General features: G+C 40.4%; 2 protein-coding genes across 6 annotated transcripts in view; one reads left to right on the plus strand and one right to left on the minus strand.

Moving 5' to 3' along the window:
- Positions 1–5,127, minus strand: part of PPIG (peptidylprolyl isomerase G) — a 43,776-nt gene extending 38,649 nt beyond the window's left edge. Inside the window, exons 1-2 of one of the 5 annotated variants that reach the window (XM_040644115.1) lie at positions 4,989–5,115; positions 4,123–4,347 (exon numbers count right to left, since the gene is read on the minus strand). The gene's annotated coding sequence lies outside the window, so the exon portion shown is untranslated. Of the gene's footprint in view, positions 1–4,122; positions 4,348–4,574; positions 4,807–4,858 lie in introns of those variants that run through there. The other 4 variants (XM_008687091.2, XM_008687095.2, XM_008687092.2 and 1 more) reach the window with 4 other exon arrangements.
- Positions 5,128–15,199: 10,072 nt separating this feature from the next.
- Positions 15,200–16,104, plus strand: part of FASTKD1 (FAST kinase domains 1) — a 41,626-nt gene continuing 40,721 nt past the window's right edge. Inside the window, exons 1-2 of the mRNA XM_008687090.2 lie at positions 15,200–15,203; positions 15,583–15,693. Of these exons, the coding sequence (XP_008685312.2) occupies positions 15,200–15,203; positions 15,583–15,693 (115 nt within the window). The remainder of the gene's footprint in view (positions 15,204–15,582; positions 15,694–16,104) is intronic.

The following is a 16,104-nucleotide window of genomic DNA, read 5'->3' on the forward strand; positions in this document are numbered from 1 at the left end:
ATTTCCATAAAATCCAGATATTAATTTTTCTTGAAAAACAAGCAAAAATAATGTGCTCCATTTCTGTACAGCAATCAACATGGTCTGCCTCCAACTACAGCCTATTAGCGGTTACTATTTACTATCTACTTGACCTCATGAACTCATTTCACCTGCCTGACTCCTTCAGAAATTTGATACTTAACCTCACCTACTTTTTTCATAATGAAAATACTTTTTACATAATAAAGCTAACAGACTCACTGAAAAAGTTAGATCATATAAAAATGCCTAAAATCCTGATACTTAAGCTTTAACTTTTAAAATGTTCATGTATATTCTTTTTTCTAAGCAGAAAGAAATACAGTTGTTTTCAATGTTTACCAACATCATAGTTTTGTATGTCAATATGTAAATAATATTTTAAAACAGTAAATGCTAGGATGTGTAAACTTCTGTAACAAATATATTTCATAAAAATGTAAGAGGTAACAAATTCATATGTAAAAAGTTTAATCTTGTAGTTTCATACCTGAAATAAATTCGATATTCATCTTAAAGTAACATGAAGGATGGGAAAGGGGCAGGACAAGGACATAGGCAACTAATCACTAAAACATATGGTAAAGGAAATGGTATTTGCAATTAGGCAATAAATAATGCAGTGATTTATGACATTCAAAGATTTAGAAGTACTCAGTCTTCAAAAAGTAGACAGTAAATCTTTTAAACTATTAAGATTAGCAGGTCTTTGCCCTTTCTGATTCCCTTGGCTAATTCCTCTGTGTCCTTAAAGATTCAAATAGCCATAGTATACCCTCTAGGAACTTCACCTTGACTCTCTAAAGCTTAAATGATCCTCCTTTGTTGAATCTCATTTTCATCATCATAAACTTGTCCGTAAATTCCTCAAATTCAGAACCGTTGTATCTTCAACACCACGCACAGTGCCTGGCCCAGGACTACACTATCAAATGGAAATAATACTAGTAAATCAAGGCATGAGCAGAACTAGACTCTGCCTAAACTTCAGTACCTTCCTTCTATATGTACTGCTTCTCCCATGGAATATTGCTAATTTGTATCTGTAGTCAGTAAATTCTCCCAGAACCTACCAGTCAGTAACCATCCTCTGAGTCTATTCCATAATTGAAACAGAACCTATTCCCTAGATCTAACTAATTGAGTTGCATTTTACTAATAAAATGTTTCTTTCCTTTCTTAATAAACAGAATTCATTACAAGAGGGAGCACCTTCAGTTCAGGACTAAGAAATAAAGATGGAGGGGCACCTGGGTGGCCCAGATGGTTAAACGTCTGCCTTTGGCTCAGGTCATGATCCCAGAGTTCTGGGATCAGCCCCACATCAGCTCCCTGCTCAGCAGGGAGTCTGCTTCTCCCTCTCCCTCTGCCCTTCCCCTTGCTTCTGTGCACGCTCTCTCTCACTCTCTCTCAAATAAATACAAATCTTTAAAAATAAATAAATAAATAAATAAATAAATAAGGAAAGCTCATCTGCTTAAGTTTAATAAAACAGGTAACAATTTTTACACAAGATTTCCACCTCTAAGTGCAAGCATATTACATTAAACTAATTAAAACCATAGATCTTGAAGATTACTTTCAAAGAAGGCAATGTGACATTCATAACAGCCTCTTCATCCTACCCCCAATATAGTTCAGAGATCAAATGAGAAACGAAAAAAGACTGTTTCAAAAACATTTTAATGCATTTATGAATATATTGCTAATTAATTAAGCACAAAAGTTAACATCCTGAGGTATCAGAAAAGGCAACTATGCTCTTCTATATGGTGCCCCCCTCGCTTAGTGTCTCTGATTGTCACAAACCACTGTCGTGGTAGAAACATGAATAACAGTCTATAGGCACTTCCTAAATTCTTAAATCCTTTAGAAAACATAAAAAGAGAAAAGCTGTAATGTTGCCAAGTTAGGTGTTAACTAGGATATTACATACTTTCTAAAGATACAATATGAGAGCATAAAACTATGCTTTGTTAGTACCGAATTAAAAAAGCATATACTAACTGGGAAACTCTGCTAACACTCTTAATATCGTACCTGCAATTATTCAAGTTTTTACAACGATAAATGTACACTACTGTCTCCAGAGACATACCTACACCATACAATAGCAACATGTTAGCCAATGTAGTTGTTCCTATATAAATTACAGACTTCTGAAGTTTGGAAGAACCTTAATTTGGTCCAATCTTCTGATTTTATAGATTTGACAAGAGGACTAAAGAACTGAAGTGACTGGAGCAAGGTCATAAGTAGAAAAAAAAAAAACAAGAGTTTTCTGGTTAAGTACTTTAACAGCTTCACTGTAGAAAATAGCTTATTCACAAATATTCCAGATAACGGCTTATTTAATTTTACTTTCTACCTTATGACCATAACGCAATGATGTAGTTATGAATAAACCTTAAGCTAAAGATTATACATAAATAAGAGGACCTTAATATATAAAAAGGCTTCATTCACTTTAAAAAAAAAAATCAATGACAAGGAATCATCATTCATGTTTTAAAAACAACCATTTTAATATTAAAAAAACTGATACCTATATTTACTGGTACAACCGCTTTCAAGAAGAGGTTGGTGATTCCTTTAAGGTACCTCTTAAAAGTGCAAAAGATTGCCTGTCTGGTACTGAAAGTACAAAGTCCCCAGTTACGGAAGTATCTCTGAGTATTTACACAATACTGCCTGTAATAAATTTCAAGATGCAAGATTTGCCCCACAGAAATAAAAATACAGAGTTCTTATAGAAACAGTATATGCATTAAACCAGGGTAAAACCACCGACTCTTAAATAAAAAAAAATAAAAGCTCGGTGCTAATATTAAAGCCAAAAAAAAAGTGAAGTAACACAATGCAGCAGAAACCTGCAACAAACTCTTCAAATCACTTGAATTCATTATTTATGGACTCCTAATACATGTGACAAGTTAGACATCTTAGTATATTGGAATACTAAAACTAATACATTATAATTCTATTGAAATACCCTATTAGTATAAAATAAATAAATAAGGGAAAACATCAACATCTATTTCTTAAAAGCGCAACACTGGAACAATTAATTGCTAATGATTCACACTATTGATGACTAGTTCATACTATTATGAATGGCTACCAAGTTTCTTTTGCATGCAGAATGGATGTTGCCTGATAAAAAACCTAATTTAAAATATGCAAAATATCAAAAGGACAAAAGCTTTACTCAGAGGCCACTGATAACTGCAAGGCCACAATAATAAGCACCAAAAATGAAAGGCCTTTAATAAGTCACAATAAATGTAATGTATGCTCTTTACTTCACTCATAGGAGAACCGCTGACTTTTAGAGAAAGCCAATTTTACACAGAATTTTAACAAACCTGATTATTTATTTTTGAAGCCCACAGCTGGTTACAGACCAAAATAAAAATATTTTATAGATGAAGGAACTGAGGTTCAGAAAGATGGTTGAACTAGAAACAAAACCAATTTTCTAAACTAGGAAGCTTGCATACTTGTACACTGCTGACAGCAGGGGAAGGCAACCCTGACTACAGGCTGCAAAGACAAAAAAAAAAAACCTTAAAAAGCAAACACACACACACACACACACACACACACACACACAAAGCACAGAATCCTACAAGACCCTTTGGCATTTTAGGGCACCTATAATTCTGAATAATAAAACCTTAAACGACGTAAAACGAACTCAATTAAGAGAGAAGTAATTTATTATAGAAATAATCCTATCTAAAATGGTTAAAATAAAAAAGGGGGGAAACGGGTAAATTTTCGGATACCTAAAAAATATGAGAGAAGCAGCCATTCTAGATTCCGTGGCTTTTCTGGATTTTACGGCACTATTTCGAAAATGTTCATACACCTCCTCACCCATCATTTTTACGAACCGGCAAATTACTTTTTTTAAATTATTATATATACCGACACACGCACACATATTTTCCCCTCCATCTGGTTTTAGCTACTAAAAGTTAACGGACCCCCAAAAGTCCAGAACATTTCATTGTTTCTTGGTCGTATTTGTCATCACTACTGCAAAAGCTTGGTCCTGAGCAGAAAGTACTGCTGTAGAAATAAATTAAATCAACGTACAAAATGGTGCTTCTATAACATTTCCAAAATGACTGGGAGTTCTCCATTCCCGCAGACCTCGACTTAGCTCCTTAAAAGACTAAAGATGAGCCAAATTCGCACACTTCCCCCAAGGCATATGGAACTCTGAAGCCATGGCCTTCCTCCTAAAGAGTAATTATCTTCTCCTAAAAGGCCTGCGCTGCTCACAGCTCCTCGGAAACGTGGGTGAACTTCGAGACAGCCCTGGGATGAAAAGGGAAGAGCCTGGATTTCAGTTTTAGTCAAAAGGCCTGTATCACTTAAGTATGTACGATAGCCGCTGTCTGTGCGAGGAAAAGGTCGGGAGTAGGAGGAAAGCCTGTTTTCAGTCTAATCTTAAACCCTGTGATCCAGGCTCCTCGCCCGCAAATCTCCAACCCTAACCTGACAGGACATCAGGTTACTCCTTCCCCACCAATTCTCCCACCTACCCCGCATTAGCGATTAGCCTTACGATTTTGAAGCATCAAAAATCACCCTTGTTCCCTAGAGTTCAGGCCGCCGCCGCTGCCGCCATATTACAGCTTGTGCGGCAAAATGCGTCAGGGAGGGAGGTGTGCGCCCAAGTGAGAGGGCGGGGGCTGGCAAGGGGAGGACCGCTTCCCAGGCCTGGGAGGAACGGCTGGACGCCCTCTCCAGCTGCAACAGCTGCAAAGCCGGAGCCACGGTCCTTGGGAAGGGGGGGGTTCGTTCAGGAACCAGGCAGCCCAGATACCTCGAGGCGAAGACGGTTGACTCCGCCGGGCCTAACGCGTCGGCTCCGCCCCTCGGGCTCTTCCCGCTCTCGTACCCCGGGACTGCTGCAAAGGACGCCACCGAAACAACACGGGCTTCGCGCCACCTACCTACGCCTGTAGTCTTCACTTCCCGGGGTCCGGTCCTTTAAAGCGCTTCAAATCTACCGCCGCCAGAAAAGGCGCTAAAGCCCACTAACCGCCTCCCTCCCCCACAACCCAGTCCCGGCGTGGAGGGAAAGCGTCGCTCAGGAAGTACGTCACCCGTTGGTCGCGTCCCCTGGTGTTCTCTTGCTTGCGTCGCCTAGGCCCTCCCTGGAGTCCTAGGATTTTGGTACCTGTTAAATACCTAGTTCATAGGTGGTAAATGCTTTTGCTGTGAGTTGATTGGGAACGTTTGTAGCCGTCAAAATGCTATATTTTTCGTGAAATGAAGTGCTTCATTCAGTAAACATTTATTCATCCTCTGCCAGAGTATTGGGAAGGAAGCCCTACCTTTAAGGAGCTTCCAGTTCAGCTTCCAGTTAACGCTGTGACACAAGTTTTAAAAGAAACGAACAAAGTGCTAATTGAGGAAAAGAGGAAATTACATAGGGCATTGACGCTGTCTCTCTTTAAAATTCTCACAGCAACACCATGATATAGGTTATTAATGCTTGTTTTACAGATAAGGAAATCGAGGCTCAGGGAGGATAAGTGCCTCCCCCCGCCCAATACACTCTTCCTAAATACCAAAGCAGATCTTTGACTCCAAAAATCCAGAGCTCTCTAGGTAAAATAGGACATATATTGTGATTTAATTATTTTAAGAGACAAGGGTCCCTAGATTGGGTTAAAAATAAATACCTCTGGTATTTGGAGGGAGGCGGGCTGGCGACAATTCTTGTGGGGATGTGGGGTGAATGAGTTTTGAAGGAACTAGCTAAAGGGACTTAGATTTTGTTATTGTATGAAAGAATGGTAAATTATGGTGATATAATTTTTTCACTCATTTAGGGTAAGTAAATTAATTATTAACAACAGTTGGGCATGTGGTATATGTAAGGATCTTGACCAATTTTAATAGCTGTAAAACTGAGAGGACAATCCCCCTTCATATCCCCATTCCCTCTAAAGGCATTGCCTGTATTGCTGGAGAGCAGCAGCACACCAATTCAAATGCTAATCTCACCCAGAAACATCCTAACAGACATACCCATAAATAAATGTTTAGGTAGCCTTTGGCCCAGTCAAGTTGACACAAAATTATGGGTATTGCACAATTTATTTATCTGTTCTACTTTAGACGGATATTTGTTTTGTTTTTTAGTTTTAGCTCGTATTGAATAAAGCTTCTGTGAACATTCTTGTATCTGGTATATTAGAGAACATATATTTCACTTATATGTTGGAAATATACCAAGAAATGGAATTGCTAGATTTTAGGATATGGGTAGGATCAGTTTCAGTAGATACTGCTGAAGAGTTTTCTGAAGTGGTTGTATACACAATATGCTTATTGTGTATACTTTGTGATTCTAGTATTGGTGCATGCTCTCATTTGCAGATAAACCCAGCTTGAGCTAGCTTAGGTAAAATTGGGAATGTATTGCTTCGTAAACAAAACTGTTGCACAATGTGGTGGCTTTCAAATATCTATACATTCTCTAATGTGACTTTCTTTTAATGAATAGTAAAAGGCAGAGTGACAGTGTGATTTTGGAGAGTAGGTCATAAAAGGCATTTTGATTTCCTCCTTGCTGTGTCTCTTAGATCACTCACTCAAGGGGAAATCAACTGCTATGTCAAGAAGATGCTTAAGCAGACTATGGAGAAGCCCATGTGACAAGAAAGGCTTCTTGGCAGAAATCAGAAAGGAACTGAGTCCTCCTGCCAAAAGCCATGTGAGTGAGCCATTTGGAAGTGATCCTCCAACTCTCCTTAAGGCTTCAGATGACTATAGTCCTTGTTGATATCTGACTTCAATCACACAAGAAGCTGTGAGCCAGAACCACTCAGCTAAACTACTTCTGAATTTCTGGCCCACAGAGACTGTTGGATGATAAATGTTGTTTTAAGTCACTAAGTCTTGGGAAGATTTATTACAATAGCAATGGGTAACTAATACAGAGAAGAAAGAATAGATTGAGTATCAGGGAACTTGTCTCTTGTCTGATTTGACTTACCTGTTTTTTGGCTACATTCTCTAGATTGAAGAGGTTATCTCACATTTTAATAATCTAAGTCCCTGCCAGCTCCAATTATAAAATTCCAGAGAAGTCTTTGATTAACACTGTGGTGACAGCCCCAGAATTTGTGCTCCCACTTACGTAGTGAGGTGTGTTGCTGGGAAGTGTCTGATGTGCCTACATTTTTTTTTAGTTGTCCCCTTGCATCTAAGTGAGGTATGATATGTGAATACTTCTCATCAGTGGAAAATAAATGAAAATTATGTATATTACATCCAGGCCAAGCTGGATCCAAAAAGTTTTAAAGCCATGGGAGATTATAAAAGAAGTATAGTTTCCTGAATCTCCATATAGAGAAAATTCCTCCACTGACTAGGGATATCCACGTTGGAATATGATATGATCAAGAAATCAAATTATGTTGCTCTGAAGGGACAGCTGCACCCCAATGTTCACAGCAGCAATGTCCACAATAGCCAAATTGTGGAAAGAGGCAAGATGTCCATCAACAGATGAATGGATAAAGAAGATGTGATACACACACACACACACACACACACACACACACACACAATGGAATATTACTCAGCCATCAGAAAGGATGAATACTTACCATTTACATCGACATGGGTGGAACTGGAGGGTATTATGCTGAGCAAAATAAGCCTATCAGAGAAAGACGATTACCATATGCTTTCACTCAAATGTGAAATATAAGAAACAGCGTAGAGGATCATAGGGGAAGGGAGGGAAAACTGAATGGGAAGTTATCAGGGTGAAAAACCATGAGAGACTCTTAACTATAGGAAAGAAAGTGAGGGTTGCTGGAGGGGAGGTGGGTAGGGGGATGGGGTAATTGGGTGATGGGCATTAAGGAGGGCACGTAATGTGATGAGCGCTGGGTTTTACATACATCTGATGAATTATTGAACTCTACATCTGAAACTAATGATGTACTATATGTTGGCTAATTGAATTTTTAAAAAAAGAAATCAAATTATGTTGGTTAAACTACTGACATTTGGCTTTATTTATTGACCTAGCATTAACCATCTAGTAGGCCATGGGACTGAAGTACCAGATTTGGCCTGGCCTAGGTCATTTCAGTCTTTGTAGTGTGAAGAATGGAGTCTGATACCAAAAGAGGGGAAGTTGGTGGGCTGGGCTACTACAATTAGCTTACCATTATTTTATTGTTTATTTTTTTGGGAGATTTATTTATTTATTTTAGAGAGAAATAGAGTGTGGTTGGGGGGACGGGCAGAAGGAGAGAAAGAGAGAGAATCCTGAGCAGACTCCCTGCTGGGGGTGGAGCCTTATGCGGGGCTCGATTTCAGGACCTTAAGATCATGATCTGAGCCAAAAACAAAAGTCAGACATTTAACCAACTGAGACACCCAGTCACCCCAATTTATTTATTTTTGTAAACATTTTATTTTTAAGTAATCTCTACACTCAACATGGGACTTAAACTTCCAGCTCCCCAGTCCAGCCTGGCAGTGACGGTCTGCCACCGGAAGCCTCAGAATCTAGAACTCACATATGGGTAGTCCTATACAGCGGTTTTGGTGTTAAGAAAAATCCCATGGTCTTGTTTTGGATCCCGCCTAGAGTTCTCTTCCTCTTGTGTTAGCAGATTCTACAAGGGAGAGGATCGTTGCCCTGGACATTGTCTCTTCCTCTCCCCTCTGGGTTTTTATCCCCAGAGGCTCATTTATGTCTATTCCATTAACCTAGCTTCCCTCACTGAGCAAGCAGCTCAGAGTTCTCCTCCCTGGTAGACAAGTAGCAGTGATGTTGCTCTGGGTGAAAGATCCCAGCTGGAGAGGGCAGTGAGGACCCTGGCTGAGGACCTAGCCAGGGGTGTGTTCACGGAGGGAGGGAGGAGATAGTACAGGTTTGGTGATTGGACCCCACGGTCTGACATGCCCCAGGCAGGCCCTCTGCTCTGCTATGGCTGTTCCTGTGTCAGTAATGGAGCTTTCCAAAATGCCAAGTCTGAATTACAGAATGTCCCTTCTTAGAGCTTCAGATCTGGGCAAGAGAGCACTTTACCATCCTGATCCATGATGTTCCTTCCTGGATCCTTAATACTGGAGAAGTCACAAAATGTTGGAGCAAGAGGGTCCTAGAAGAAACCCATTCACTCATTCATCTGCTCATCCATTCAGGCACTGTGCTAGGCCCTTGGAGCACATAAGCATTATTTGAGATAGATTTACCGAGCACCCGTTGTGTGCCAAGCCCTATTCTGGGCAATGTGGGGATACAGTGGTGAACAAAAGGAGACAGAGTCTAAGTGTGTCACTGTAGTGCCAAGTAGTAAGGAACGCTATGACAGGGGGCAGGGACTAGGGCGTGAGGGCCGATGCTATCTGAGTTGGGCTCCTTGGAGGAGGCACTCCCAGGAAGACTCCAGCAAAGATGTGAACGTTGAGGGAATGCATCTTGACACCAGGTGGAGGAAAGAGCAAATGTGAAAGCCTTGAGGCTGGAGCATGCTTTGGCATGAATGAGGTATTCTCTTTCCTCAATAAGCTCACAGTCTAATGAAGGAAAAACACGAGTAAATGATGTTATAAAAGCTGAGGTCATAATAGAAATAGGTTAAAAATTGGTATTAAGTTGCAAAAGGAAGAGTAATTGTCAGGGGCTGGAACGTGCATCCGGAATCGGTAACTTGTGATTTGGGCTTTGGAGGTTGAGTAGAAGTTTGCTGGGCAGCTGAGGCGAGAAGGCACAGGGATGACCCAGTGTTTTCAGACACACGAGGTGTGTGGGGAGAGCCACCCACAGTTCCTCCTGCTATTGCATTAGCAGCTTCTGCGAGGGAAAGAACATTCTCTTGGGGTTTTCTCTTTCCTTTTCTCCACCTTTTCCTTTCTCCCAGCCTCATGTAGGGCATTTCAACCTGTGCTGAGTGGAGAGGAAGGCTTAAGACAGGGAGGGGAATTCTATGTCTCAACCAACTCCCTCCCTCCCTCCCTCCCTCCCTCTCCCTCCCTCCCTCACTTCTTTCTTTTATATTTTTAAAGCTTTTGGGGAGTCATGAGGATTTACGCTGCCGCCGGAGATGTGGAAATGCATGCAGAAGTCAAGAGGGTTTTCAGTTGAATTTCTCAACCAAAAGTCACTGGCCTGGAGCCCATCCAGCTGGTAAACTGGATGCAGCAGGTTTTCAGAAATCCCTCTGAAAACAGCCTCCTGGAAGTCAGCAGCTGAGTTTGGATCTGGACGCACCCTCTAACTGTCAGCTCCAGAGGGCTCTGCCAAGGACTGCCTCTTTCCCCCAGATCTCGCCAAGGGCTTTGGCTGTTCTCCCTCAGAGAACACTGTCTGCCACTCCTGACCCTCTGCCGTACACCTTAAGGACCTGGGCCATCATAGCACCTGGCCTCTGGGAAAGATCTTGAAGCTGCTGAAAATAGGAACTTGTGGACTCATGGAAAAAACAAAAAACACCATTTTATTTTTAAGTAACCTCTATACTCAACATGGGGCTTAAACTCTGAGATCAAGAGTCACAATCTCAGGGCACCTGGGTGGCTCAGTCAGTTGGGTATCTGACTTTGGCTCAGGTCATGATCCTGGGGTCCTGGGATTGAGCCCTGTGTTGAGCTCCCTGCTTGGTGCGGAGCCTGCTTCTCCCTTTCCCTCTCCTTCTGCCTCTCCCCCTGCTCGTGTGCTCTCTTGCTGTCTCTCTCTCTCTCTCTCTCTCTCTCAAATAAATAAATAAAATCTTCAAAAAAAGAGAGTCACAGACTCTACTGACTGAGCCCGCCCCAACTTACCTTTTTTTAGAAGAATGAAAACTTTTGTTTCTACCACAGAAAAATGACAAATTATTTTTTGTTATTTTCTTCTATATCACCAATCATATCATCAAAAATGTTAAACTTTTCAAAAACACATGTTTGTCGTCACATATATTTTACAATAATATAAGCTATGGTAAAATTTTGAACATTCCATAGAGGTTTAAAAAGAATTGCCCCCTAACCTTTTCCAATTCTTTTCCCTTGAGATATCCAATAATATTCTTTTCTATTCCTGTACTAACACTTAAAACTTTCCCTTCCTTCAACAAAAATGAGATCCCATCACACATATTACTCTTAAATTGCTTTTGTTTGCATAAAGATATATTATGAACATTTTTTATATCTATATACCATTCCATAGTATGGATATACTACAATATATCCAGCCATTCTTCTCTTGGACATTTCAGTTGTTTCAAGTTTTGGTTAATACAAACAATACTGTAGGGGCGCCTGGGTAGTGCAGTCGTTAAGCGTCTGCCTTCGGCTCAGGGCGTGATCCTGGCGTTGCGGGATCGAGTCCCACCTCGGGCTCCTCGGCTGGGAGCCTGCTTCTTCCTCTCCCACTCCCCCTGCTTGTGTTCCCTCTCTCGCTGGCTGTCTCTATCTCTGTCACATAAATAAATAAAATCTTTAAAAAAATACAAACAATACTGTAATAAACATCTTTTACATATATCCTTATATATTGATGCTTGTAAATCTGTAGGAAAGATAGCCAGAAGTGAGATTAATGTATCTTAGAATACGTACACTTTTCAACGTGATCTGTAGTACCAGATTAGTATCCTGAAAGTTGAAGCACTTTAAGGTTGTATAAAAGTGGCTCTTTTCCTTCACGAAGGTTGTTTCCAATTTTTTTAGTTTTTGCCAATTTAATGGGTGAAAGAATGGTATCATCTTATTTTGTAATTTCCTGATTACCAATGAGGTTGCCCTTTTTTTAATTGAATACCTTTCTTAAAATTGTAGTAAAATACACAATCTTAGCCATTTTTTAAAAAATATTTTATATATTTAAGAGAGAGAGAGAGAGCGAGCACAATGGGGTGAAAAGCAGAGGGAGAAGGAGATTTCCCGACAAGCAGGGAGCCTGATGCGGGACGGGATCCCAGCTGAAGGCAGATCATGACCCAAGCTGAAGGCAGAGGCTTAACCGACTGAGCCACCCAGGTGCCCCAGTCTTAGCTATTTTTAAGTGTATCGTTCAGTAGCGTTAAGTATATTCACGTTGTGCAACCAATCTTCAGAACTTTTCGTCTTGCAAAACTGTAGCTTTATACTCAACGAACAACTCCCTATTACCCTTTCCCCACATCCCCTAGCAACCGCTATTCTACTTTTTGTTTCTATGGATTTGACTACTCTAATTACCTCATATAAATGGAATCATACAATATTTGTTCTTTTGTGTCTGGCTTATTTCATTTAGCATAGTGTCTTCAAGGTTCATCCATGTTGTAGCATGTGTCAGAATTTCCTTTCTTTTTAAGGCTGAATAAAATCTCACCGTATGTATATATGACATTTTCTTTATCCATTTATCTGTTAGTGGACACTTGGGTTGCTTCTACATTTTGGCTATTGTAAATAATGTTGCTATGAACATTGTTATATAAATATTTGCTTAAGTTCCTGCTTTTAATGCTTTTGAGTATTCAGAAATAAAATTACTAGATTACATGATAATTCTGTTTAATTTTTTGAGGAACCACCATACTGTTTTTCTCACAACAGCTACACCATTTTACATTCCTACCAGTAATACACGAGGGGTCCAGTTTCTCCACATCCTTGCCAACACTTGTTATTTTCTGATTTTTTGGTACTAGCCATCCTATTGGGTGTGAAGTGGTCTCTCATTGTACTTTGATTTGCATTTCCCTAATGATAAGTGATGTTGAACATTTTTTCATGTGCCTGTAATCATGCAGAAGTGTCTGTTCAAGTCCTTTGCCCACTGAAAAAAGTTTTTGTCAATAATTTGTGTGAGTTCTTCATATATTCTGGATGCTAATCTCTTACCAGGTATATCATTTGCAAATATTTTCTCCCATCTGTGGGTTGCCTTTTCACTCTGTTGATAGTGTTCTTTGATGAATGAAAGTTTTAAATTTTGATGAAATCAGGGACGCCTGGGTGGCTCAGTGGGTTAAGTGTCTGCCTTTGCCTCAGGTCATGATCCCAGGACCCTGGGATCGAGTCCCACATGGGGCTCCTTGCTCAGCCTGCTTCTCCCTCTGCCTGCTGCTCCCTCTGCTTGTGCTCTTTCTCTCTGTCAAATAAAATATTTAAAAAAATAAATTTTGATGAAGTCCAATTTACTTAGTTTTTTCTCTTCTTGCCTGTGCTGTTGGTGTTATATACAACAAACACATTTTTACTGGCAGAATTATTCCAGGAGAAAAAGCATTCAAGTTAATTTGTGAGTGAAAAAAACAGTCCCCGGTATTGGAGAAACTGGCCTAATGCTCATTGCTAAGACTCACTGTTATTTATTTTTTATTTTTTATTTTTTAAAGATTTTATTTATTTAACAGAGAGAGAGACAGCCAGCGAGAGAGGGAACACAAGCAGGGGGAGTGGGAAAGGAAGAAGCAGGCTCATAGCGGAGGAGCCTGATGTGGGGCTCGATCCCAGAATGCCAGGATCACGCCCTGAGCGGAAGGCAGACGCTTAACCACCGTGCCACCCAGGCGCCCCAGACTCACTGTTATTTTAAACTAATTTGGCAGGGCTTAAAGCATATTGTCCTCCTGTTGGACATAAACAATCTCACAATGTCACACAAAATACCAAAGATTCCCCTCTCCTTAGATGAGTAAATGCTACTTCTTTACCAATCTCAGCTTAATCCCCATGTCAGTCTGCTTTCCTTAGAGTTAGATGTATTAGATGCCCAATCATAGAATTGAATACTCTGCTTCCTTAGAGCACCCAAGATAGAGAAAACCTTTTCTTCCTTAGACTTTCCCCAAAATTACCCAATCAAAGCCCAAACCTGTGATAGTTTCTTTCTAATACTCTTTTACTGAGTAGCTAAATAACTCCCTGCAGTGTGCATTTTCCCTAGCTGCCACAAGTAATAACTGCAGGCTTCTTGTGATTTTTGGCTGAAGGGCATTGACATTTGCTAGGAGGAAATTAAGAGCCACACTTTGTTAATCACTCATTAGCTCTTGTAAAAGATGCTTCTTCATGATTTAAATCATTAGCTGGAATACAATTTTATAGCTATGGACTTAAATTATTACCTTAATTTTGTTCTCAGGTGTGATTTATTCATAAATATGTATCTTATGAATGTCCTAAACTGCAAGTAAAGAAAAAAGTTGCTAACAGTGACCAAACAGAAAGGGTTTCCTTTCCTTACATAAACAAGATTACAAAGGAAGGCAAGCTTCTGGTATTTATTTCTTAGGCCAGTCTCCTTACAATTCTGCAAACTGGTGAGAAGGAGATGAACAGGTCCCAACAGTGAAGAAACTGTTCTGATGCTATCATTTAGGCCTTATTGTTGCCAGGAGCTGGTCTGGCACTCATAGCTCAGCATTGGTGTTCTGTTGAACAATTGCACAGAACAGCAACATGAGACAAGGCCACTGTCTGGCTATGATGGAACAAGACAAAGACAAGACCATTCCATAATCATACAGAACTGAGACCAAAACAAGAACAGTGTCCAAATCACAAAAAATAACCAAACATCTACCTGTCCTGGCTATTATGAGTGACTGTTCCCTCTTTATCAAATAAAGCTGTAACCTCTCTTCATTCCTCCTGCCTTATAGACAAAGTTTATTAAGATACCAGTAATGGAATTATCCGTGCTTCTTCATGGTATCCAATCCAGAGAAAAGCACCCTTACCCTCCCCCAAATCACTTAACACAGGGCTAAATACCATAATAAGTTCTTTCTAACACCTTCTTAATTTGACATCCCTTGGGGTGTGTTCTGCTTCATTGCAACTGATCAGTAATCCCAACTTTAACTATAGGTCTTTGACTGAAGGGTATTGACACAGGTTATGCCTAGTTTCATCCCTATGCTTTTTCTGATGTTTGTTCTGAAACTCTATCTATTCTGTGCATTAAGATCAACCTCAATCTTCAAATTTGTTATCAGTTGATCTGCTTCCAAACAATCTAAATCAGTGCTATTCAAAGTGTGTTCTGCCATTAGTGGTTGTCTATGGTGTTGGAGGTGGGGGATGGGAAGTAACTGCTATTGGTTAGCTGGTTTCTTTTTGGACTTATAAAAATATTCTAAAATGAATTGTGGTGATGCTCCACAATGCTAAATTAGGAAAAACGTTGAATTGTACACTATAAATGGGTAAATTGCTTGTTGTGTAAATTATTTCTCAATAAAGCTGTTTAAAAAAAATGTATGGTCCCAAAGACTGGCCTCACCATGACACAGGGCAGAAATTGAGAGTAAGAGTTTACTCTTAGAGTCATTTCACAATTGTTTGATATATGTTGAATATTGTAAAAAACAAAAATCCACATGTGTTTTTTTCCCTGTTTACCTTTTCAAATATTTCATTTTCTAAATATTCATTTTTTATTATTATTAAAAAAAACAGTCTTCCATGGACTGGGAGAAAACCTTATGACCTAAAGGACCTATAACTTCAACAGTTCAAAATGTGTTGTCCCAGTGTCTTTCAATGTAGAACTACAATGCCCAGAATTCCCCGCGAATGCGTAAGCGACGTCCATTCGGATTGCCTCGCCGCTACGTCTTCTGGGGCCTGTAGCGCTGCACGCCGTGCTGTCCCGGCATTTTTTCCGGGTTTGGGGACTGGATCATCAGAGGAGAGGTGATGTCTCTCGAGGAAAGGCTGCAAACTATGGGATATGGGGGGACGGGTGGGAACGAGACAACCGAGCCTTTTACGTCACTTGTTGGGGACCAGAAATAGCCTTGACTTATGAGCCCATCGTGACCAGCCTTCCCCGGAATCCTCCGAAAATTTGGAGGTTGTTGAGGGAAGAACTTAACCCGCAAGCCAGGGCCGGGTAGCGGCGGCAGGTTTTCTTCTGCCCATCACGTTTTCGGTCCCAAGATGCAGGGTATTGGGTTTCCCAGTGGTTGGAGAAGGGCAGAGCTGAGCCCACTCCTAGTGGGGACGCGGGAGATCACTTTCCTTGGTTCAGGGCTTACTGTGCGCCCAGCGTGGAGAAATGCTTGTCATTTACCCAGGGTGTCACTGTTTACCCTGCACTCATAG

The sequence above is a fragment of the Ursus maritimus genome, unplaced genomic scaffold (assembly GCF_017311325.1).
Source record: "Ursus maritimus isolate PB19 unplaced genomic scaffold, ASM1731132v1 scaffold_1, whole genome shotgun sequence".
Lineage (NCBI taxonomy): Eukaryota > Metazoa > Chordata > Mammalia > Carnivora > Ursidae > Ursus > Ursus maritimus.